At 46.8% G+C, this 25,244-nt stretch overlaps 2 protein-coding genes across 2 annotated transcripts in view; one reads left to right on the plus strand and one right to left on the minus strand.

The window, feature by feature from the left end:
- MEST (mesoderm specific transcript) lies at positions 1-10,006 on the plus strand. The gene is made up of 12 exons (XM_072856901.1): positions 1-57; positions 961-1,115; positions 1,757-1,836; positions 3,073-3,150; positions 3,582-3,718; positions 4,033-4,091; positions 4,350-4,390; positions 4,785-4,855; positions 5,404-5,505; positions 7,245-7,321; positions 7,869-7,932; positions 8,425-10,006. The coding sequence occupies exons 2-12, from the start codon at positions 962-964 to the stop codon at positions 8,540-8,542; spliced, it is 981 nt and encodes a 326-aa protein (XP_072713002.1). The 5' UTR covers positions 1-57; position 961; the 3' UTR covers positions 8,543-10,006.
- The window catches only part of COPG2 (COPI coat complex subunit gamma 2), a 22,113-nt gene continuing 6,859 nt past the window's right edge, over positions 9,991-25,244 (minus strand). Inside the window, exons 8-24 of the mRNA XM_072856889.1 lie at positions 24,471-24,557; positions 23,209-23,366; positions 22,374-22,507; positions 21,594-21,661; positions 20,799-20,987; positions 19,821-19,916; positions 19,173-19,416; positions 17,818-17,893; positions 16,596-16,699; positions 15,534-15,659; positions 14,763-14,825; positions 14,500-14,639; positions 13,956-14,127; positions 12,929-13,026; positions 12,043-12,181; positions 11,534-11,632; positions 9,991-10,478 (exon numbers count right to left, since the gene is read on the minus strand). Coding sequence (XP_072712990.1) covers positions 10,348-10,478; positions 11,534-11,632; positions 12,043-12,181; positions 12,929-13,026; positions 13,956-14,127; positions 14,500-14,639; positions 14,763-14,825; positions 15,534-15,659; positions 16,596-16,699; positions 17,818-17,893; positions 19,173-19,416; positions 19,821-19,916; positions 20,799-20,987; positions 21,594-21,661; positions 22,374-22,507; positions 23,209-23,366; positions 24,471-24,557 — 2,124 coding nt within the window. The 3' untranslated portion in view covers positions 9,991-10,347. The remainder of the gene's footprint in view (positions 10,479-11,533; positions 11,633-12,042; positions 12,182-12,928; positions 13,027-13,955; positions 14,128-14,499; positions 14,640-14,762; positions 14,826-15,533; positions 15,660-16,595; positions 16,700-17,817; positions 17,894-19,172; positions 19,417-19,820; positions 19,917-20,798; positions 20,988-21,593; positions 21,662-22,373; positions 22,508-23,208; positions 23,367-24,470; positions 24,558-25,244) is intronic.

Here is a 25,244-nt window from a genome sequence, read left to right on the forward strand (position 1 = left end):
CGCTGGCCCCGCCCCTTGGAGCGCCATGCCGGCGCGCGGCCGAAGCACCTGAGCCAGGTGAGGCGCGCGCGGTCCTCCCGCCCGCGCGCCCCGCGGCCCCGCCAAGGCGCGGAGGCTCCGCCCACCGCCGCCGGGGGGCGGCACCTGCCCCCCTCAGGGGAGGGCGCGCACGGCGGAGAGGGGGGCGTGGCCTGCGGGAGCAAGTGCCGCCCCGAGGGGCGGGGCCTGCTGGGGGCGAGGCTTGGCCCGTGGGGGGCGGGGTTGGGGCCGAGGGGCGGGGCTTGTTCATGGGGGCGTGGCCTGGCTGTGGTGGGGGCCGTGCTTACTGAGGGGTGTGGCCTGGAGGGCGGGGCTTTGGCACCCTTCCCCTGACCTTCGGCTTCCCTTTGACCCCCACCCTCAGATTGGGGCCACGCCCCCCTCAGCTCCCCAGTGGAGCCCATGTCCCCCCTCAGACCCCCTATAGGGCCACACTCCGCCTCAGACCCCTTATGGGGCCCATGTCCCCCCTCAGACCCCCTATAGGGCCACACTCGCCGTCAGACCCCCAATGGGGCCCACGTCCCCCCTCAGACCCCCTATAGGGCCACACTCCCCCTCAGACCCCCAATGGGGCCCACGTCCATCCCTCAGACCCCAAATGGGGCCCACGTCCCCCCTCAGACCCCCTAACCTTTACTGCAGAGACCACTTTCTGTCATGGACCTGCCACCCTGGGGACATGCAGGTTATGGGTCTGTGAGGGTTTGGGGGACTCGGAGGTGGGTTATGGGGATGTGGGGGTTATGGGGACATGGGGGCGGGTTATGGGGACGTGGGGGTTATGGGGACATGGGGGTGGGTTATGGGGACGTGGGGGTTATGGGGACGTGGGGGTTATGGGGACATGGGGGCGGGTTATGGGGACGTGGGGTTTATGGGGCAAATCCCAGTAGACAGGCGCCTCGCTCTCTCCCGCAGGATGAAGGAGTGGTGGGTGCAGGTGGGGCTGCTGAGCGTGCCCCTCCTCGCTGTCTACCTGCACATCCCACCCCCCAAACTCTCCCCGGCTCTCCTCTCCTGGAGGTCCTCCGGAGGCTACTTCACCTACAAGGACCAGAAGATCTTCTACAGAGGTGACGGAGCCGCGCTGAGCCCTGGGGACACCTCGTCTGTCCCGGTGGGGAGTGGGGCTGGGGGCTTTGCTCCCCTCGGTGGCCCCGGGGATGTCCCCAAGGCCAGGGAGGGAGATGGGAAATCCCTCCCAAAACGTAATGGCTTTAAGGGGAGCCGCTGCGTGGATCCAGGCACAGTGTGGCTGTTCGTTATCAAAACATTTTAATTGGGTGAAGCCACGAAGGTTGCTTCTTGTGCAGCAGCGGCAATACCTTGGTGTTGGCAGAGAAGGATCCCGAGAGCCTCTGATGGGTCACAGCAAGGAAAAGATACCGAAAAACCTTTTTGCTGGAGTGGTTGTCACCCATCGTAGCAACTTAGGGGCAGCTGCAATTAAATTGTGCTAAATAAAACCCTGGTTTGCATCAAGTAGCCGGTGCTGGTGGCCATGGTGGCTCGTCTGGCCGGGTTTCCAAAGCCACACTGGCACCGGGAAGCTGCGGTGCTAGTCAAACCCATGCTTGGTTTTGGGGGAGCAAGGGGAGAGGTAACGCCATGCTGCTAGTTGGGCTCCCAGTGGGGTGAATGGCAACGCCTGTCTTAACGGGGAGGAAATTGGAGGGAGAAAAGCTCACCCTGACGTGCCCCATTCCCTCCCCAGATTCAGCCGGCGCCGTCGGCAGCTCCGACATCGTTGTCCTCCTGCACGGCTTCCCAACGTCCAGCTACGACTGGTGCAAGGTGAGGGGAGTGAATACATGGGAGGTTGGATGCTGTCAACAAACCCCACGGTTTCTCCCTCCCAGGGCAAGCAGATGCACACAGGTGGTGGCTCAGTGCAGGGTGGGCAATGCTCCAGAGGAGTTTCTTCTGGGGGTACCACCGCACTCCAGGATATCAGCCCTGTTCCTCTCCCAATGCCTTGCATGGGAGCCAAGCTTTCACAGAATCACAGAATTGCATAGGTTGGAAAAGACCTTTAAGATCATCGAGTCCAACCGTAAACCTGACACTACCAAGTCCACCACTACACCATGTCCCTAAGCACCTCATCTACACGGCTTTTAAATACCTCCAGGGATGGCAACTCAACCAATTCCCTGGCCAGCCTGTTCCAATGCTTGACAACCCTTTCAGTGAAGTAAAATTTCCTAATATCCAGTCTAAACCTCCCCTGGCGCAACTTGAGGCCATTTCCTCTCGTCCTATCGCTTGTTACCTGGGAGAAGAGACCGACCCCCACCTCTCTACCACCTCCTTTCAGGCAGCTGTAGAGAACGATGAGGTCTCCCCTCAGCCTCCTTTTCTCCAGGCTGAACAACCCCAGGTCCCTCAGCCGCTCCCCATCAGCCTTGTGCTCCAGACCCTTCCCCAGCTCCGTTGCCCTTCTCTGGACACGCTCCAGCCCCTCAATGTCTCTCTTGGAGTGAGGGGCCCAACACTGAACACAGCATTCGAGGTGCGGCCTCACCAGTGCCGAGTACAGGGCCACGATCACTTCCCTACTCCTGCTGGCCACGCTATTTCTGATACAAGGCAGGATGCCATTGGCTTTCTTGGCCACCTGGGCACACTGCTGGCTCATATTTAGTCGGCTGTCAACCAGCACCCCCAGGTCCTTTTCCACCAGGCAGCTCTCCAGCCACTCTTGCCCAAGCCTGCAGCGTCGCATGGGGTTGCTGTGGCCAAGTGCAGGACCTTGCACGGAGCCTTGTTGAACCAATCACCCTTTCGCATCACCCTTTCCCACACTCCAGCCCAAAGCAGGAGGAAAAGACCCACAGCTGTTTATTGGGGTTTTTTGGGGGATGCTTTTGCTGTTTATTGGGAAATTTCAACCTCCTGCAGTTTTCTTGGAGCTGGAAGGTGCTGTCTGGGGGAGCGGAGGGGAGCATGGCTGTCCACGGCTGCACATCACTGCAGACTTTTCCTCTCTCTACTCCCGTCAGCCGTTTTTTTAATGCATTTCTCTTCCAGATCTGGGAAGGGCTGACCCAGCGGTTTCACCGGGTGATTGCTCTGGATTTCGTAGGATTCGGTTTCAGTGATAAGCCTGTAAGTAGCCTAGGAAGAGGATTTTTGCCGTTGCTTTTGGCCCCGAGGTTGTTCTGCTGTGCCAGCATCCCCGGAAAATTGACGTTTGCAGTCCAGTTTCTTCTCCCATTTACATCTGGGAAAGGAATAAGACATTATAATAGCGGAAGGGATGGGGAAGGTGCATGGTGGAGATTGGCTCTGTCACCACCTTGCCTTTACTTGGGTTTGACATGACTCCAAAGCACACCTTGACCCCTTTGGGGCATGGGCAGTACTCCTGTGGGCTTGTGGACGTAGCTGCTGGCCCAGGACATCCCGACTGCTCTGTCCAGGGTCACAAACTGCTGGTCTCCACCCCATATTCCTCCATTTGAGTGTTTATTCTGGAGTCTGTGGGCTCATGGTGGGTCAGGCTTTCACTGCGGCTCCTCTCCCACTTTGCTTCGCAGAGGCCCCACCGCTACTCCATCTTTGAGCAAGCCAACATCGTCGAGGGGCTGGTGCGTCACCTCGGCCTCCGCCACCAGAGGATTAATCTCCTGTCCCACGATTACGGGGATACAGTCGCACAGGAGCTGCTGCACAGGTCACTGCAACCACTGATGCTCTGGCTGCTCTTTGTTGTCCCTGGCAAGATGATTTCCAGCAGATAAGTGGAAGGACGTAGTGCAGAACCCCCTTTCCCCTGTACCTACAGCTGTAACAAAGGCTGGGAGGGCACATCCATGAAATCCCAGCTGCTAGGATGTTTCACTTCCCTCCTGAGCTCCTTCTTATCAAGCCAGGGACAGCAGAGGAGCAGAGATGGTCTGACACTGTTAATTTGACCTGCTGGTCAGTCACTTCTTGGAGCCTGGAGAAGGTCTCGTTGTGTTTCACCTTCTTCTCTTCTGTCCCCAGGTATGAGCACAATAAAACTGGAAGCATCTTGATCAACAGCCTCTGTTTATCCAACGGAGGTAAGGTTTGCCTGGTGTGGTGGGATGGGTGGGCTGGAAGGGATGGGGATCCATGGGATGGGATGGCCTTCCCGTCTCCATCACCTGAGGCAAAGCACCACCCGAACCCCAAGCAAATTGCAATTAAGGTGCTGTAATTAACCAGGAGCGTCAGTCCTCGGGCTGCATTTGTGGTGCACCACAAAGAAAGGGAGAGACTGGGAGATGCGGAATGAGACACTTGTAGCGTTACAACTCTGTTCTCTGACATCCTTCCAGGGATTTTCCCCGAAACACACTATCCCCGGTTCATCCAGAAGGTGAGCTGCTACCCCCTCTAGTCGTACTGAATCACCCCTCAAGCAGAAGTCTGACTCCGTGCGTTTGGGGTTTTACCTGGCTCAAATGCCTGCTGCTTTTCCCGCTTCGGTAATGGCACCTGTGCTGTTCACAGGCATCGTTAGAGGCGGTGGGGAGAAGCAGGGGCTGCCAGGATGTGGCTCGTCTCATCCAAACATCCCAGCTAATCACCCCTTGAAGCGCTGATGTCTCGCTGTCGAGAGCTCGCGTACATCTCGACATTGCCAAGGGTCGGGGCTGAGCTGGGAAACTGCCGCGATATGGGGAGCCGGGGGAAAAGCCCTCTGGGGAGGCAGGATTTACCCATCTGTACGATACAGAGTGGTGCTGTCTCCTTTTTTCCTTCTGCCCAAGATCCTCAAGGATGGGGGTTTGCTGTCCCCCATCATCACACGGCTGATGAACTTCTTCTTCTTCTCCAGAGGGTGAGTCAGGTCTCCATGCTGCTGGGCACAGTCCGTAACGGGGGGTGTGGGCCAAGCAGGGAGGGGGCCAATGTTAGAATTAGCGTAGCAGGTATTTGGCAGGTGAGCGGATCCCCCGGCACTGTCCCAGGAGAGATTTGCCCCTGGATTTGAATGACCTTGGTCCTCCGGGCCATTCCCTCTCCAAGTTGGCAAAGTGCTTCAGCCTAATAATAAACCACACGGCTTTTCACTGTACACTGAAATCCTTCCCTCCCACAAATATTGGACTCGCACGTGTGACAGAGGCAATGAAAACCCTAACCACGCTCTGCATACGGTGCACAATCAGATATATATTTTTATCAGATGTCGCAAACCCTCTTTATTTCCAAAAAACCACTTTAGACTGGCCTCTAAGTCCAACATTGGGTGCCTTTGGGGGATGACTTGCAGTGCTGTGCTGGGACCCATGTATTTCACAGCAGAAGCTGGAAGTGCTCGACTGTTTTTTGAGCTGTACGCTAACATGGCTGCTGCCATGCTGCTCTGAACTCTTTTTTTTTCAGGCTCGGGGCAGTCTTTGGGCCCTACACACAGCCTTCACAGGCAGAGTACTGGGACATGTGGACGGCAGTGCGGACCAACGACGGCAATCTCGTTGTTGACAGGTATGCCACTGTTAATTGCTTCACGAGCTTAGTTTTACACCCGCGGCACCCCTCTGTTTGCAGGCAGAGCCACACCGCGGCTCGGAAGTTACTGGAGCTCAGCCAGGTCCCTGGACATTGGCTCCCCGGAGCCTCCAGCTGCTTCTGTTGGGGTCTGGGATCATCGTTGCCCCCCAAAAAAGAGCTGGGGTGTGATGTAGGAGCAGGGATTCTTGCTGGCATGATGCAAGGCAGGTAAATGGGTCTGGAGGATCTAAGCCTGCACACGGTGGGAGAAGGACAACGCTGGAGATGTACAGTGTAGGGTTTTTTGCTTCTTTGGAAATTAGAGGCTTGAATTTGTGGGGTTTTATTAACAACTGGAGCTAGATCAGGTTCTCTCCAGTTTGGGACTTTCGGAAGGACCTCAGGCTTGTGGGTGTGAGTTCAGTATCTTTGTTCAGTGGGGCCTGTGCTTGTCCTCCCCCAGCGTGCAACCTCCTCTCTTTTCCTGCTGGGGACAATCTCCAGACAAATCACAGTAAGGACCAAACAGCTCAGCCCCGCCAAAGGGCACCTGCTAATTGCCTCTTATAACGAGGGATACTCGCCCAAGCCCAGCAACGGAGACATGTCTGACACGCTGCCCACTTGGCAAGTCCCGTCATGGCAAATTTTTGCAATGTCACCTTTGCCGGCAGCGCAGCTGTGGTGGGAAGCTCAGTGCCGAAGTATCTCCACCCCTTAAATGTCATCTGTCAGAGTACCAGTATGTTTATTTAGTGTAGCTTGCTGTCCTTGGAAGGCTTTTTATAACCCAACCGACTTGAACCTGATGTTTAAATTGTGAGCCTCAGCCCCCGAGACCTGTGCTGAGGCAAGGAGTCACCCCGCGTTGCTGTCCGGAGTGATAAGACAGGCTGAGGAGCTGTTAGCAGTTCAGATTTTCACTGTAAGACCCGACTAGTGCAATTTATCTTCTCCTGCAGTCCTCCACACTCAGTAGTTCAGTGTTGATTCCTCTTCTGCAAGGCACTGAAATGGTTTCGGCTCAGTGAGCCGAGCACGGAGCTGGTGGTGCCTCTGCCTTGGCTTTTAGCAGACCAATTTCTGCCCTGTCTTGTAGGATCTGATTGCAAACCCACTTTTTGCTCTGGCACCCGAGCGAAGCAGCGTGGAGTTTGCTAAGGGGGCTTGAGGGCAACGACTTTTCGGTGCTCGCTTGCCAGCTGCCTGCAGCCTGCTGTGACTTACAGCACCGCCTGGCACAAGGATTATGATGGTTCACCCCCATGAAGAACCCAGTGGCATTTGACTGGGAGCAGAGGATGCAAATTTACTTCCATCTCAGCTGGGAAGGATTCAAACTCCATCCTCCTATCTCCCCAGACTATGGGCTGCTTCCCCCTTCCGAAATGAACTTGGGTTATCCTCCAGTAGGCTCTTAGGGCACAGAGCTGGCAGGGGCGAGACCTGGAGTCAGGGTCCCAACCTCATTTGCACTTTTATTTGCTGACTGTCTAAATAAATAAATAAAAAAACCCAAAAAACCCAAACAAACCACCTTAGGCAGTTTGCTAAGCTCAGGGATGGTCAGAAGACCGATTTTGTGTTGCTACTGCTCCAAGGAAGTGGTCCATGGGAGATGCAGATTCCACCTCGGTCTCATTGCACAGGCGTACATTGCCCTAGGAGCAACTTCCAGGCTGTGCAGCACCTGGAAGCACCATCCGCTGCGTAACAACAAGGTTTCTCTTCAGTATTTTGCAGTATATAAACCAGAGAAAGAAGCACAGAGACCGCTGGGTTGGGGCTTTGATGTCCACCTCTGTCCCATGTGAGTAGGAATCAGTTTTCTTTGATTTACTGGTCGGGATGTTGGGAATCGCCCCCATTGCCTGCAGGCACTGGAGCGTGGTGCTGGCTCCTTCCACTAATCACTGGAGCTTCTTGTTATTCTGATGAGGATGACGTGGCTCAAATCTGGTTTGTGCAGGGGGTAGCAAACTTCCCTGCTCCAGTTTAAGGCTCGGTTACAGCATAGAGCTGTAAGCTCGTTAAGAGGAAAAAAGAATTTTTTCTACTGAGAGGCTGGTTCACAGCCTCCTGTTTCTCCAGCTGCTGCCCCAGGGAAGCTGAGGTGCTTTTCAAGCTCAAGAGAAATTGCAACCACTCAAGGAAAGGTTTGGTGTTTGCAGGAGGGTTGGAGGCTGAACTTGACCCCAAGGCACAGAAGCAAGAGCCCTTTCGGCAGCTGGTTTGCTTAGTGCTCTGCTGAAAGCTTCCCAAGCTCTGCGGGAGGAGGAAAGACGTCTGCAACAGGTCTCCTTGGCTTAGTTTAGGGATATCCTTCGGTATAAAAGCTCTGTGCTTCTCTCTTGCAGTGCATCTAATCTATGGGCCCCTGGATCCTGTGAATCCACACCCAGAGTTTCTTCAGCTTTACAAGTAAGAAAATACCCACCACAAAGTGGGAATACACAACTGGGGTTTCATTTTGAGGAAGATTTTGTCTCAGACTTTTCCTTCGATTCCCTTTTCATGGAGGCTGTTTTTAATTCCCACCTGTAACCTGCACAGCCAGGTCCAGGTGATTCAGTCAGCGCCTTCTGCAATTTGGAAACTGCTTCCCCAGTTTGATCAAAGTCACAATTCTCAGTCAAATCAATCATGTATTTTAAAACCACATCAGACAGAGGTAAGATTTATGGACTGAGGTAGTCTTCTCCTCCAAAATAACCTCAAGTAAATCCAGCACTTGGAAGAGTGGTCAACTGTAGCTGCTACAGGCTTTTTTGTCCCAAAACCATATTATGGGTAGAATCCCAGCTGTGCAAGAGGGTGCTGTCCCCCTCACCAGTAGCATCTGGCTTGTTGCAGGCTGAGCCTGCTGCAGTTTAATGCTGCCTGTGCTTAAGCCTTGCTGCATTCTTCCAACAGGAAGGTGCTTCCCATGTCCACGGTGTCTGTGCTGGATGACCACATTAGCCACTATCCACAGCTGGAGGATCCGACAGGTTTCCTGAATGCGTATCTGAACTTCATCAACTCCTTCTGAGCTGCTGCAGCTCAGTTCTCACTCTCTGTTTATGAGTCAGGCTTTGAGGGCAGGAAGAAACCTTGATTTTATCTCCAGATCCAACACTTGGCACTAACACCCTAATCTTTGGCTGCCAAACTGCTGCATTTATACAGTTAAATCCTTTGAGCACCAGAAAAGATTAGCCTGCAGGGAGGCATGGACAAAACTGTCAACCTAAGTAGAGTTACAGGACACTGGCAGCTCTTCTAGTCCTGTGCTCACCTTGCTTCTTGACCAGCCTGTCTCTGTATTTAGGGGCCACCAGGGCTCAAGGGAGAGCAGGGGCACCTGAGGGGAGGCAGGGCACATATGTCAGTCGAAGAGCCCTTACTTGCCTTCACGGCTAGGCTTTGCTGCGTGCCACAGGCAGACAGGACCACTAGCAGCCGAGGGCTGATGCGCCTATTCCTAAGACGGATGTCTGTGTTTTTCGAGCTGCTGCACAGGCAGTTTAAATTATATCCTTCTGTAAGTGTTATAATCCCTGGCCAGCTTGTCAGGACTGAAGAATTTGAAACTGAGTTTGCCTATGCTAAATACAGCAGGAGAGCTGGATCTGTAATCCCCCAAAGTATAGGCAATGATGCTCTGCACCCATAAAGAGGCATTTAGATACTGTAATTATGTCTTCAGTAATCTCTTTCTACTGACCAGTTACCCAAAGGCAAGCTCTAAACCTCAAGTTTTTACCATGTCCCTTGTTTCTCTGACTTTCAGTTCAACAAGCAGAGCCACTCACAGACACTACACCCCTGGGACTATGTCAGGAGCTTTGCCGAAGCCTGGCTGTAGCATGCAATTCTACCACAGCAGGCTCGTACCCGTTTCACCTAGAGCAAGCTGAATATGCAATACTGGCACTACAGCAAAAGCCAAGGTCGTCTTCTGAGCAATAGCTATTCCAGCCACTGGGATCTGGGACAGGTGTTTAAATTAACATTAAACTAGTATTCCTTCCTTCCTCACCCTGACTTGCTAACTAAAGAAACACCAATTCATCAGCAGAGAGATGCAGAACTTCCCCCCACAAGGAAGTCACCGCAAGGTCCCTCCTTCCCTCTTTCTTCCCAACTTTTGATACAGATGTTTCACATCTTGGAGCCCAGGAAAAGGCTCCACTGTTGTTTGGTATTACGTGACATAAGGCTCAAAGAATTGAATATACCTTGAGAGGTGAAGATTAATATCTCTCACTGTACATTGATTTTTCTGTGTGGAACAGAGGAGAGAATCATCAAGAAACTGTCAATTTACAGGTTGGCAGACTCTGCAGGTTTTGTGTGGTTTAACTGCTTATGTTTGAAATTTAATAGCATCCCTTTAGGAATAAGGGGCTTCTGCTGAGTGAACAGCCATTATGGGCTACTTTTCTGTACTGAAGCAGACAGAATTAGAACAAGAAATTTCTATTTTATTAACAGTAATTCATATGAATTCCACCACGGACCAGTGTTTATTTTCTGTTAATAAAAATCAGTTTTGACAAAAGTCTGATTCCATTTTCTTACCACCTGCATCTTTTATCTTCCCTGCTCTACTGCAAGTGGCCAGAGATGCAATAAGTTAGACAGGAATGTGTAAGTGACAACAAGGGAAGGGACACAGGAAAGGCTCAGTACCAGTCAGCCACTATTGCCACTACTGTAACATCATACAAAATATTTACCAAATTGAGGAATAAAAACTACATGCAGAAGGACAGACAAGCGGCTTGATATCTGGTAAATACCCAACCAGTGCTTGCAAAGGAGATTTCCACCACAGTCGATGCGCTGTAACACTCAGCCTACAGAAGCCAGGATGACATCTACGGGCGTTTCTTCCTTGCTCCTAACCGTCACCTGCATGGTCACACCATCTCCTAGCGCAAGCCTGGACCTTACCAGCACATCACAGCCGCCTCTGTATACGCCTGGGGACAAAGCAGCATTTGAGAGATTATCGTAAGGGAGGCTCAGGGATCTAGTCCTAATCCAGAAGCCAACGACTTGGTGAGTGCAAGACAGATTCAGTCTATGGCCAGTTGCAGAGAGGGGGGAACGACAAAAAAAAAACACCAAACAAAACCCCCAAATCCCCTAAGCTCTTGAGGCCAAGACCAAAGATAACAGATACTGTCCTAATTAAGAGTCAGCAAATGCTGCTGGAGGGCTAGGCTGATTTAAATATGTGGAAACCAGAAAGTGGGTAGCTGAAGCTCACTTCCAGTTTGAGAAGGCAACACATACTGTAATTCTTCTGTGAAGGCACAGTCCATTGGCTCAGTACCCTTGCCGTTAAGGGAGGAATAGTCCTGTGCTTCTAGAGAGCTTGGAAGTGGCGCTCCTGGAGGCAATTCAGACTGCAGGATGAGCCATCTCCAGTCCCACTTCAACATCACTACGCAGACAAACCTGGAGTTACCAGTTCTGTGCCTGAAATAAACTGAGATCCAACCCTTCTGTTGGACCACTATGTGCCATGTTCACTGCAGTTTTGCTTTAACAGCTGCAGTAAAGTTTTGTAGAGCAGTTCCAGGGATTGCCCAAAACTGTAAGCCTGGAGCACAGCCATCAAACAAGAAGTTGCAGGTACTACAGGCCAATTCAGGATGTGTCTTTAGTGACAGGAACTTGAAAACAAGATGGTCCTAGGAACTCCCTTCTGAGATAAGAATAGGCCAGGAATTTAGTTAGGTGTCTGCTCTGGAAGTTCTTCATTCAAAGGATTCACTACCATTCCTATAGCTAGAATACCTACATTCTGAGGGACACAGAGCCTAGCCTAAGTACACCTACAACAGCAGGCTCCAAATTAGCACCAGCTGCATTCAACTCACTGGTTCACTTCAGCTTTCTATAGAGAAAAAACTCTCAAAACAAGAGCGGAATCTCTTAACCCATTTCCCTTCATTTAGTAAAAAAAGGGAAAAAAAAAATATCTGTGTGGGGACATGGAAACATCGAGTTCAATAGCATGAATACTTACCAGCTAAGTAGAGTGTGTGAGAATTTTTGTTCTCTGGCACTTTATCGGATCTCTCACAGGGCTGCATGCCCAAGAACTTGATGATGTTATTGACAGCTTCTGCATTGAGAGATGGAAGAAGAAAGTTACCTCCAGATTGGTGCCAAGCTTTCTATGAGAACTAGTTTGCAATTAAAGAACATTCCCTAAGCACCCATGTGGCTTAACCATTACCATTCATTATCTTGGTTGCAGCCCCACCAACACACCTACCTTGCAATATCCCTTCTGCTGTCTTAACAGCCTAGCAATGCACCCCTCCTTTCAACCAGCCTCAAGCAAGAGCGCCAGCACTGACAAACTTCCACTCGCTATAATCCCAACATTGCAAGACAAAGCCTTGTTGCTGGGACATAATATCACGTTGGAAGGCACCAAATTCTCCTCCTACCACACTAAATATATCCCCAGCATGGCAGATTTACCAGGATTACTATGTGGGTCACCAATAAACCAGGAGATCATCTCACCGTCAAGGGTTTTAATCGAACTAAGTGCAAAGGTTTCTTCTTTCTCAAAGTCATCTCCCACTTCTTCCCATGCAGCTGCGAAGTTAGGCTTTAAAACCTTCTGAATATGATCAGACACCGTCACCTCCAAATCTTCCAACTGACAGAAAAGCAAGGGAGATTTTCAGCTGCTAGTTACAGAAACGATCCTAATCTTAGAAAGGGAAAGAAAGAAAGACAAAGAGAGACAGCAGCATTTTGCCAAGACAACTCTGGCATGCCTGGCTTTAATTTCAGGAGAAGCACATAATAATAGCATCTAAAAAGCAGAGAGGAAAAATAGTATTTATGGTGGTCATCTGTAAAGCCTAAAAAAATTGACACAAAAACATCAGTGAGACTAAAGGGGAGTAGAAAAATGGGGTAATCGCTTTGTGAGTCAAAGCCCATTCTAGCCCTTACTGGGCATCTGAGGAGAGAGACTTTCTCAGAATCCAGAAGAAGCCTTTACTTCCTCCAATCCCAAAAGACAAGCACTTCCCGAGATGCGACTTGTATTTCAGTGATTGATAACACAAACACAATAAACAGAAGTGCTTGTGCAAATGCTTGGGGTGGAGAGAAAGACTGGGTCACAGTTCTGCAAAAAGACAATGTAAGTTATTCCTTTCTTCCTATCTATCTTCACAGGACACTAAAGCTAAACTATTGGCAGAAGCAAGGTTTTGGGTAACCATCTAAAGTTACGAGCTGCCGTATTTTGGAAATGGTGTTTCAGGCAGGCCTGCCGTTCTCTCTTACTGGCTTCAGATTTGAAAGGAAACCATCAACCCAATGGCCACGTGTATTCAGAATTAGCAACAAGAAAAACAAAAAACCAAAAAAACCACAACAGTCCTGAACTTACCACATACTCATCGTCGTAGCCATCTTCTTCTGGCACGCCTGTGTTTGGGTCACAGTCTCGAACAGTGAACTTCATTGTGCAACTGAAAGTACAAGCAACTGGGGAGGAGAAGAAAAGCCCGTACAGGTTAGTGGTGCAGTTTCTTCTGCTTGAGTCCTTGCTTCCCAAAAAGGGACTGGAAGAATGGTCGTAGTCAGAGCATTTTTCAACTTCACATAAAATTGCCGCCCCCAGACTCTAAGATCAAGGCCAAAAGAGGATCTCAGGGGAGAAGTATGCCAAGGCCATAGTGTAACAAGCACAGGTCCCCTGCAGAGTGCTGCAGTGCGATCCAGGCAGCATTAGCTACCAGGAGGAACTCTGCAAGTGGTTTATGATCCAGAACAACAGTTCAAGGAATGCAGACTCATTCTAATTTTCTCTGGTATTAAAGCGATGACCAAGCAATCCACCCCACTGATAAGCCGAGTCATGTTAAACAAAAGAAACTCCACTGGATTTGCAGTTGAAATGTGAGTAATAAAAGCAAGAAAGGGAAGTTTTATGCCCAAGAAAATCTCTCATTCCTAAATTTCATAGTATTTTCTAATGCTCTAAAGAGAGAAAAAAATCGCATTAGCCAGGTATGTAGAGGCCCAAACTACCAATCTTTTTTTTTTTCCTACTTGCATTTTCCTTTTACCAATTCTGTTCCTGACTACTAAACATCCATGTTTCCAAAGGTGCTCCTTTCATTGACTCAAGGTAATAAATTCATTTTCCTGTATTACCTGCATGACCTCCAATCCTCTTAAGCATCCCATTTTTAATCATCCAATACCACTTATTAGTTAAAAAGTGTGCATACTATTTTGCACAAATACAGGTTCTACATAAAAACCACTGCATGTGACACATGAGAAAGAAACAGTGCTAGAATCTCAGTGTGCACTTGCCAAATCCCACACCCTAAACATTTTATTATCTGGTCTCCAAGAACTTCATTTGAGGGATTTTTCATGCAGAACTACTCCCCCCCAATGGGTACCTGCAGTGGGGTCATCCTGGGGAATCTGGACAAGGGTGTAACACATGCCCGGCTGGTTGTAAGCCAGGCTGGGTGCTGGGATGCAACAGATCACGTCGTAAGCGTCCGACGGCTCCATCTGCACAGTGACTCTCTCTAACAGCTGATCATTTAACGTGTTTGTGCAATCAAACTGCAGAAGAATAAATTGAAAAGGACTTGAACGTAGAAGAAACATTTCTAATCAAGAATTTTTCCCCAAATCAGCTACAATACTCCACAGCATACAGCAGACATCCCGCATCTTTGATCAAGCCTGCCGTTCTCACTGAACAGCTCTTCTCTTCAATTTTACTAGAATTCTTTAACAGATGGGATCATAAACCCCATCCTTTTTTGATTGTTGAGGCAAGCAGCACACACCCTCTTCACTCTACCTTGCAACTCCCTTAAGAGACAAGCTGTCCTCTCCAGGGCACAGCAACAACACTGCTTACGCTATGCCCAGGCATCATTAAGGGCCAACTCCTCCTGCACTCTGGCACAAGCACGTAACTTCTCTTACCTGGAAAACAACGTGATTTGTGAACACGTGTTTAATACAACGAACAAAATACTCTGTTTCTGCTTCTGTGAGCTGCACTGGTTCTGAAGACTTGAATAACGGACCCAAGCTCTTAAACTCTGGAATAGCTGCCAGTTGTTCTGCGCAGAAAGGAAAAGAAGATGACAGACACTCAGTGACAGGCTCGTTCATGGCTCCTGCCTGACCTGTGGCAATCCTCCCAACACTTCAAGTGCTGGAGACCCACTGATCTTCTCTCATACCTTGAAATATATCCTGACGTGAAGGAGCAACTTTCTCAGGCTTGCTGGTCACTAGGGCAATCTCTGTGAAGAAAAAAGCAGAGACATTGTGCTGTCAATTACACCGTGTAGGAGTTTTAAATGCCGTTATATCTCCACTAAAAATTCCTTAACTTGTAGTGTTTCACACATTCTGCTGCAAACCACTGCTAGCCTGGTTCCTCACACACACGCCGAAATAGATCTTTGCCACGAGGCAATATTGGGTTGTAAGGAGAGAAGAGGAGAGATGTTTGAGTAATGATGAAGAAAGCACACTTTAGTCCAGAATAGCCTGCAAAAAAGCTGGAAGAAGGCAAAGGGGAAAAAACCAACCCAAACCTTTTCTTAAAAAGTTGTGCAAAGTCAAAATGCAAGAATTGTGCAAGAACATGGAAGAAAGCCAGCGAAGTGACTAAGTGCTTCTGGAATGTACTTTTTTCAAGTATCTATGAACTAATAAATTCTGATGATGTACAAACTCCTCTCCGATAACAAGATTAGCAGAATGAATAATGACATTCTTGCCAACTCATGTTCCTTCAGAAGAGGCGCTGTCATCCTTTACCTGTGAAGATGAGGCAGGCTTGCTTCTGCAAAGCCAGCAACACTGTAACCTGTACGGCATTCAGCTGAGCCGCCTCCAGTCTTGGCCTGACCCTACTAGGACAGCAGCCAGTTTACAGATGTCAAGTATCACCTGAATGCTTATAGCCTTGCCTACAGCCTATTTAAATGAAGCCTGAGTGTTACCTGCTTTCTGTTCAAAGATTGGTGCAGTAGCCAGTGGAACTGTTTTCATATCAAAAGGTTTGTCAGAAGGCTCCAGTGTATATTGGTGCAGGGCTTTCTCCATCCCAGGAACAGAGACGGTCAACCCTGCAAAGTAGAAGCACAGGCAGAAAATGTAAGTTTTAACAGCAGGAACTGTCAGAGGCCTACAGGCACTACGATATAGGGTTCACAAATGAACAGTGCGAATTTTGGATTGCCTACTGCACCAAAAGCAACAAGATGCCAGAGTCTGGAAAAAGCAATCAAACAAAAAAAAACCCAAACACACAAATTTACCTGTGTCTCAGTTACCTCCCTCTTGAGCTATAAACAAGGAAGATTATTTAAAGAGCTCTTCTCTGTAGCCTGTCCATTGGTTCAGGCTGCAGAGAAACACTCTTCTGAGAAATCTAGAGTTTACAGCCAGATAGATATGGTTTGGACTTCAGCTAATAAAAAGCTGGTAAAAGCACTTTCATTTCTCAGTAAACGCAAACACACACGCTAATTACTTCAAGATACTGGATAGAATAAAAAAACTGCTCTGAAGATGACACAGAAAGTTGCCATTCCAGAGGGTACTGCAGTCTAAATAGCTCACTTGAGAAAAGTCCTCTTGCAATAGTCTTAAATATGTTAAATACATTAAATACTCTGCTTGCATGAACTTTCAGCTACAGACCATAAAACATTTTTATAACCAATCCTGGCAACAAGATGTGTCATCCTCATTTTGTAATGGAGAAGATAGAGCAAAGGTTGTCCCAAGTGAAGGAAGAGGCAATGGCAAAAAAAGCCCAACCCATACTACTGCTCCATTTCCTAGACAATCCTTCCCTTAGTTTGCTAAATGTGCCATTCTCAGTTAGCACAAGTACTTCACAGGAAAGCTCTAGGCCCAGAAAAAAAAACAACATAGTTCTGTCCTTTCTAGTTATTCTGACCCAAGTTACATTACAGAAAGCTATTCTTACAGCAAAGCCCACCCATAATACAGAATGTGAAACAACAGCTCAGACTTCTTTCCTTTCTATCACTGACCGTTAAAAATATAGGCAGCATTCAGTGCTATCTGTCTCTGCTGCAGTACATTCAAGTAGAATGTTGCTCTGTCCCGAACTTCGTCATCGCTGTCCATCATGCACCTGTTTTGGGGAACAAGAGGAGAACAGTCAGCCAGCTCAGGACATCATGAGAGCTGAGCTAAAAACAGGACTGACAAGACTGGACTTGATACTGCAATGATAGTCTGAGCTCCCTCAATAGGTTTCCAAATTATGCAAAAAAAAAAAATTCATACAACACAGCAGCTGAAATTTATATGCAAGTGTCACATCAGAGAACTAAGATTAAAGGAGATGTGTATGTGAATTGTTAACACCATGCACACTTGCTATATTATAAAATATAGACCTGCATTTTATGGCTAATAATTCTGATGGGCACCACGTGGTTGCACTTTTTTTTTTACAGCATTCTTTCACAATAGAACAAAAGCAGAAGAAATAGATTACAAAAATAAATGTGTTAAAGCTGCTTTCTATTTCAGACTGAAAAAAAGGCTGGGTGCTCAAGTATTCACCTAGTTTTTCAAATATAGCAGGTGATTTATAAAGAGAGATTCTCTCTCCCTCCTGGCAACTGCCCTCCCTCCCTGCACTGCTCAAGTCACTTCTTGCAGTTGTAATTCACTTGCACCTACATTGAGGTTGCCTTCTGCCTGAAGCACTTCATAATTTGAATTATTCCTCTCACCACAGAAGTCAGACATGGCATAGGTTTACACTATAGTGCTATACAAATGAAGAACATGACATTTATGGTACAGACAATTTAAGAAGGCTGAATGGTCTTAACAAGAGACATGAACCTGTGAAATGGGAACACCTGAGATCGCTATTCAACTGTAGACAGAAGTTATTTATGAGTAACATGGAAATATATTTTCTTGCTTCAGGGGATGCAAAAAACGTACTAAACCACTGTAGGTTTATTACCTGCTGAGGAACATTCTCAGACCAGATTACTATCAGATGTTTTCATGACTAATCACATCTTTCATTTGCTTACCTCCAGCAGTCCTCTGCTCCCTCCAGCCAGGAAGCAAGGGTGGAAGACAGCCATTTCCTGACTCCTCTACCAGTACGTTGCAGCAACCCCGTGCAAGTTCTGACCTGGTCTGACCTTGCTTCTTCTGTGGAGCCAGACCGCCCAGTGTCACCAACAAGCTCAGCACATGCACAAAACAGCCATACCCACTCACCTCTGCAAAAGCACCAAGATGCTCGGAAGAAGATTCTCATTCTGGGCACCAAACTTCGCTAGCGCACTTACAGCAGCTGGAGAAGAAAACGGGGAGATGTGAGAGGTTCTCAAACTATACGCAAACACGTTCTCACAGTCAGATTCAAAGCACTGTGCGTACTGTTGTCCTGAAGCTCCAATTTACACAGGTTTTCACTTCCACACCATAAACCTTTTAGTGTTATGGAAAGACTAAACTATTTCCGTATTTTCAAATGGAAATAGTTTCATGTCAGGGAATAACAGAACAAGATCAGCTTAACAGCCCTGCAACTCTGTTCTGAGACAACTCTCTAACAGATACGGTTAGTTCAAGCTCCATGGCTCATTCCAGTTGCTGGTGCCTCTGCCACTAGCTGTAGCTCAAATCCCCAGATAAATCTGTTTTTCACACACAGGGGTGACATGCATCCAGTGGTGACCAGGGCCAGACTGCATCTAGTGACTTTGCAAGGAGCTGAAACCCCTCAGCAACCACTTAGAGCTGCCTGTCCAAACCAATCTAATTTCAGTTCAGCATCAGCTTGAAGAAATTCCACATACAGAAAGAAGAGAAAGCTCTGTAACGAAGTACAGCTTTATGGCCCTGGTGGTTATAAAAGAATCCATATTCTTACAATGACAAAGTTTCTATACAGTGTACACTCTCTGGGGGATGCTCTTCATGTGCTCCCGGGTCACAATTAGGAAACTGCGACCAAAAGAGCCGTCACCAAAAATCAAATGCAATCTGGACCATGCCGTATTTGTGAGCTCATTTTGCTTCCTCTCTCCCAGCAGTACTTCCTCTTCTAACACGCATGAGATCGAGCTGATGCTGATACCACTGCAATGCCAAGTCCCAAGTATGAAAAAAGGCTGAATGCTCTAAAGGGTTTGTTGTAAAGGCTCTGCAGAAAGGAAGTATCAGTCTGCAACATGCTTCCAAGGAGAAATCCTTATCTTGTGGAGTGGAGATTTCCATATAAAAAGATGATAGTCTATAGCAGACAATTATGCCTCTTAGGGAAGTAGCAGCGTCCTCTCCTCACGTATTATCTCTCGACTTTTGGGAGACATTCAAAGAAGGGACTAGAAGCTAATAGATTGCTTATGTTCTGCAAAGCAGGAGGACCAAGTGCTGATGCTAAGATGATATGAGGAGTTTAAACGCATTGCAGGATAAAATGACTTTCACAGCTGATGCATGTAAGAGCTAGCTCTTCACAGTGCCTGTGGAGTAACCATTGCCTCCCACCCCCAAACCCAGTTTCAACCCTGAGATTTCTAGCAGAGCTCAGACATGAAACCGTCAAGCATCTGAGCTGAACTTACCAGCCCTCACAGCCTCGTTCTCCAGCACCACCCTGTTGAATATGAAGCGGATGTACTTGGACGGGGATGGAGTCCTTGGCCCCTCTTTCCCCAGCAGGTGCAGGATCTTTGTGGCTAGGACAGTATGTTCGCAGTCTTCAATGAACTCGCAGAGGTGAGCCAAGCCCGATTCCTTACTCTCAGGATTCTCCTCAATGATGCTGATTATACAGTCCACAATGGCTCGCTTGTACTCAAAGCCACCCTGGAAAAGGAAAATCAAGGACACTGACCCGGCAGGCAGAGCTCAGACCACAGTGCTGTTCAGTTCCCCTCACGCTTCAATTACTTCTTTCCATTGAGAAAAACAAGTATTTGTACATAACGAGAAAAGAGAAGGCATGCTGGATAACCTAACAGGGTCTTCCCAGTCCCCCCTGACCCATAAAGGCACATCATCTGAACATCTCTTCAGATCAGTTTTTGATGTACCAGCTCTAATTTGTAAGCACATTTCAGACAGGTCTGACCCACGAGATAAACAAGGTCTTGGTAATCAGTCAGGCCCCATCATTGCTGTGTACCCACTGACATAAGACAGAAGAGACCCTTCGTACTATCTATCAGAGCTACCTGCCAATAACTACACATAGAAAGTTTCAAACATACATCATCCCTGAGCATATTGGAGAGGAAGGTCATCATGACGCTGTGTTTCCGAGGGTATTTCTGGCACAAAGCACTGATAGCCTGTACTACCACTACCTGCAAAACAACAGAGAAGGACGTTAGTCATGCGCATTTATTTTTCTATGAAAAATACAGGCTTCTCACTATTGTTGTCACCTTGATAGATTAAATTCATACACAAGAAGGATAACAATCAGGTGGTAGACTCTCAGCATAAGTGTGTTAACAACCTTGTGCTTGCGTGCTGCAAGACCTGGCTCTGCTAGAGGGACTGTAATTTAGGATGGACTACATTAGTTCAAAGACTTCCCCTCGCTTCCTCTGTCCAGTGATGATCCTGACCTAATTCTAACTTAACTAGTTACATTCTGTCATTAAAACTCTTTGCAATTTTAAACTTGTCTAATACTCATTTCCTTTTCTCATAAAAACAAGAATTTAAGACCACTGTACGCCAGCGGACAATGACTTTGTAGAGACACGCTATGCTCCTCAAGGCAACTCCATGGTGTAAAAAGGACGGGTGCAAGTGAACTACCATCCTTAACTGAGTTATTACCCGAGTTCATAGTGACTAAACTTAATAAATTAGGTAGAAACTTACAGTTCAGCTATTTCCTAACTACATATCAGACTGAAGTGATATAGACTCAATCAGAACAGTCAAAATCCCTCTTCCTCTCCAAAAAGGCAACCAGAAGGCAGTACAAGGTTTTGCAGAATACTGCACAGAGCCAGGAATCCACCAAATGACATTTATCCTTTCTTGGAGTGGTGGGAGGAAATGACACAGTATATTTAAGTTGGAAAACAGAGGATTATACCTTCTGAATTTCAGGCTGGCTTTGCTCTATCAGACTAAGTCACTGAAGGATTAACAAATGGGAAAAGCTTCATAAAAACAAGAATGGGAGAAAAACCTGCAGCTGGAAAGAGCAGAGGCCTCCAATGCCACACCTTAAACTCATCTGATATTTCTGACACGAAGGAAGAGATCTGTTTCATGAGCCTGTCTACACTGCTCTCACTCCCTGTCTTCAGCAGGGTGGTGATGGCGAGGGTAGCGATACTGCGATTGGAGTCAGTGATGAGGTTTTCCAGGTCCAGGTTGCAGGCAGTGACTGCAGATGGATGCTTCATGGCCACCTGTAAAGAATGCAATTGCAAATTATATGGCAGCAATAGCATCCTACAATTCAAAGCTTTCAATGGGGCAAGGATTAAAGCCCGTATTTTTTTTTCAAGTACTGCTCTGTTCCAGAAGGATTGCAACTACATCATATGACTGCTGGCAGGATGCAATCAAAGCTCAGATTCTTTTGTTTCAGCATTTCAGACGAACTCCTCTACTCCAAGTTACAGCTCCTGGGTTTGACAGTCACAAACTGCTTCTGCTGCAGTGTGCAGCTTTGAAATCAGAATGTTATTTCCTTCACACACATCCTATTCACACTTTTTGCAGTATTAAATATCCAAGACTCTGCTTCCTTACAGCTAAGAGCTCACGAGTTATCAAACTACAGCTTGGCATAGTCCTGTGGTCCAGAAATGAGCAAACATAGCTTGAGTGCAGAAAAGATTTCTGTCACACCAGGAGATCTGGCATGGAAAAGCCAAATGGAGTATTTCCAAATACAGTAATCACAACAGCAGTTGCTCTACTCTAGGCTAACACACCAGCAGGCACTGAGGTCTGGTTTCCTCTGATGCCGAGAGATTTATGGTTGTTTAGAAGGTTTTGGAAGCACTCACTTTATTAAGGGTCCGTACAGCTGCATATCTCAAGACAGGTTTGGGAGAACTACAGAAGAGCTGCAGCACTGAAAATAAAAAAATAATAATCAAGAGAAGTAACTCACAGCAAAGTGTTACAGAGTAGAGACTGCTTAACAAAAACCAGGTCCCAGTACTGCAACTCTAGGCACCTGTAATGTCTGGGGAGCAGAAAGTGAGAGCCCTCACGACCATACCAGATGAGGAAAGGGAAATTGCCTTGTGCCAGCACTTTGATATTGAGAGGTGCAAATAGTTTAGTCAGAATTCACCACAGCAGAAAATCAGATATGGTCTCTTTCAAAGAGAGAGAGTAGAGAGGAAAGTCTAACTTATCCACATTCAATTACATGCTGCTAAATGTTCATGCAGCTCTATTCATAATTTATCACTAGCTTCACAAGCAAGTTAAAAAATAACCTCATTTTTCATCTTATATCAATAACAGGTGGTTTGTGTAGCCATCTGTGGCACATCTGTGCTATCAAGTTCTCCTCTAACCTTCCCTCCCACCCCAGCTTCCTGCAGCTGGAAAAAGGCAAGCATCACCCTGTGCCACCTCTAGTGCCTGTTTTCTAAAGCTGTGGATGAAATGGGAAAAAGGGATCAAGCTGCTTCTCATCCAAAAGCCCTCTAACTTGGGGACAATCAGAAAACTCAGGTTTTGAGTCCAGTATTTTAGTTATGCTGTACTGTCTCTGATGTGCTTTACCACCCTTTCTTTCAGCTGCATCAGTGGTACAAAGGACTATGACCAACCTGAAACAGCAGGTGCCAGCTCCCTGGCTGTGCAGTTTGGGAGATGAATGATTGCAGAAGCAGCTTCGTAAATAACCATTTCATGCTTATTCCGCAGACAGCTCTCAATGAAGTCAAACAGTGGACTTTCATGGCTACAAACAGAAGACATTTCACAGCATGATGCTGAGTTACGTACAAACCACTAATACCACATTTCCGAGAACTTGACAGAAAGCATAGCTAATGCACTGGCTTTCATGTTTCCTACACCGCCATGTTGCTCAACTCATACTTGAGCTCTAAACTTTCTAGTTACTGTTATTCTATTAATCTGTACATTATCTTCTTCAAGCTAGAAATGCTGCACTCCGGAAATACGTATTTTATTATTAATCATGTATCACACACCACTAACAAAAGTTTCCACTGATAAAAGAGTTTCATCAGGAGGTGAATTTCTTAGGTAACTATACCCTCCTCTGCTAGTGCAAGATTAGAAGAAGAGATCCTTTTATTTATATCCCCACAACATAGGTAGATCCTTATTGCATTTGAAATGCATCTAACCAGACAAAGTACAAAACCTCTCCAAAGGTTATTCTGCAGTTTTAATCCTACTCTCAGTTAAGTTTTGGCGGTATGGCACCAAAACAAAAACCCAAACCACACCACACAGCTGCCACACATACCACCACTCAGTTCAGTCTAGCATTCCGCTTCTACCTGCATTTTAACACTACAGTTCTCTCTGTGCGTAGATTTCCGCAAACTTTAAAAAAAATGCAAATTTCCTAGCTACTGTTTACCTCAAACTGTAATTAGTTTTGTAATTCACATGCTGCCTCTTACTTACCCCTCTTCAGATTCCTTCAAGAGTTTGCTTGCAATTCGGATCAGCATACAGTACGCAAACTGGGATTTCAGTCCAGATTTAGTGAACTTATTCAACATCTTAGAAACCGCAAGGCGATCATTTTTCCTAAGGTGATAGAGCAGCCCCAAAGCATGGTACTAAGAAATCAGAAACAGAGATGTGCAGGTATTGAATACACACTGCAGTTGGAAAAGCCAGACTGTAAGACATAAGAGGGCTAATAAATTGCTGTTTCCTAGCAGAAACACCTTCTAACCTCAAACGATCTGAGCTTCCTTACAAGTTACAAAGATCTGCAGTTTTTCCTTCCCCTTCCTGTCCACCATAAGACAGCCTCAACACATTTCTGAAGATCAAGAGAGCCATGAAGTTAGTTTACTCCCTTTTCTCCCCATTAAATGTCAGAACTTCAAAGGCTTCAGCTTACTAAATTATACTGCACAATAGCACTTGCATTTCTAGTACACTCAACATCCAGGATATCCCAAGGCTTTTAAATGACAGCTGACCTTACAAAAAATCCTCAAGGCATTTACAGGAAAAGTACAAAGGAACATTTCTAGTTGCTTGCCAAGTTGTTTTGGTTTTGGTGTTTTTTTTGTTTTTTTGGATTTTTTTTGCCATAAGACTGATTCACAGTAAGGCTCAATGAAGCTGCTAACTAGGCAAGAACAAAGCTGATTTTACAGATTGGTTTCTGATCATTAGTCTGTAACACCAACGGAACATAAAGAATGCTTTCATTTCCACAGCTGTTGGGAATATTTGTGCAAAGATTTTGCTAATATGGATATCTTACTGATATTCGGGCTAATCTCTGTGGTCCTGTGGCAACTGGCAAATTTTCTGAAGGCCAAGACAAGAGATGCTGGTATTCTGGGAGGTAGTAAGATAATTTCTTGAGCTTTTTGAAAACCTCAGATTCAAAGCCCTTCTGCAACAACTACTGTGAAACAGTCAGTGGCATCCCAGCTATGAGAAGGTTAGCAGGGAAAGGGCAGAGAAGTGCACTAAAGAGCCAACTCTTAATTACGAATCTTGCACTGGGATCACAGAGAAACTCATGATTTTTTGAAACAGTCAAGTCGTTTCCCTCAAGTCACAATTCTTGTTTTTAAAAGAATAAGGGAAAAAGGAAAACGAGTTATTTTTTTCTGAAGGTTATCTTACGAACTCACAGAATACCATTAAAACCCTGTAGTGTGTTTAGAGCTTCCTGGGGCAACCACCCTCAAACATACCTGCACCATAACGTTGTCACTAGAAGCTGCTTCTTGAGCTTCGTTGATCCACCGTTTGACTACGTCATAACTGATCTTCATCATATGCTGGAAGAAGCCACAAAGTGAGACTGCAGACAAACTAACAGTAGAAGCACAGTGAAGTACCATGAGCCTTGTTTTCAGATTTTACATTTAAAGACTTCAAGACAATCTAGGGCTTTGTTGCATACTACAGGTAACAAAGAATAACTCCCAAATACATAGTTTGCACGGATGCACTTGTTTCAAGAAAGAGAAAAGTAACTCGGAGAGTTTTTGTTTATGTTCAAACAGGACAGAAGACAATACTAGGACAATTCGCCTGCCTAGGGTTAGTCCAGCAGGGAGACTCCAGTTGTCAGTATTAATACAGCTTTGTTTGCACCCTCAGGGTGCTAACACAGGCTCTGCTCCACCTCATCAGCTGGACCTCTTACCCTCCTGCTCTGCCTTCTGGATTTGCCATTGCAGCCAGTCTCTTTATCCTATGCACTTATAAACCACTGTTTTTCTTACAGCTCAGTCTCAGACTACCATGCTTTCACTTGTATTCTCCTCTTTAATAAAAATATTAACCTAACAAGATCTTTTCTAGCCTGTTCTCCTAAACAAGGGAGAGAAAAACAGTGAACTTCTCCATCTAGCCGTCCTACTACATATAAGCAAAAATAATCTCGATTTGCAGTCTTATCAGGGCAGCAATTTCATGGATTTGTTTTTTGCAGAGCACAAAGTAGAGTGCTTTTACTTCCT

This window comes from Ciconia boyciana, chromosome 1, assembly GCF_034638445.1.
Source record: "Ciconia boyciana chromosome 1, ASM3463844v1, whole genome shotgun sequence".
In the NCBI taxonomy this organism is placed as follows: domain Eukaryota; kingdom Metazoa; phylum Chordata; class Aves; order Ciconiiformes; family Ciconiidae; genus Ciconia; species Ciconia boyciana.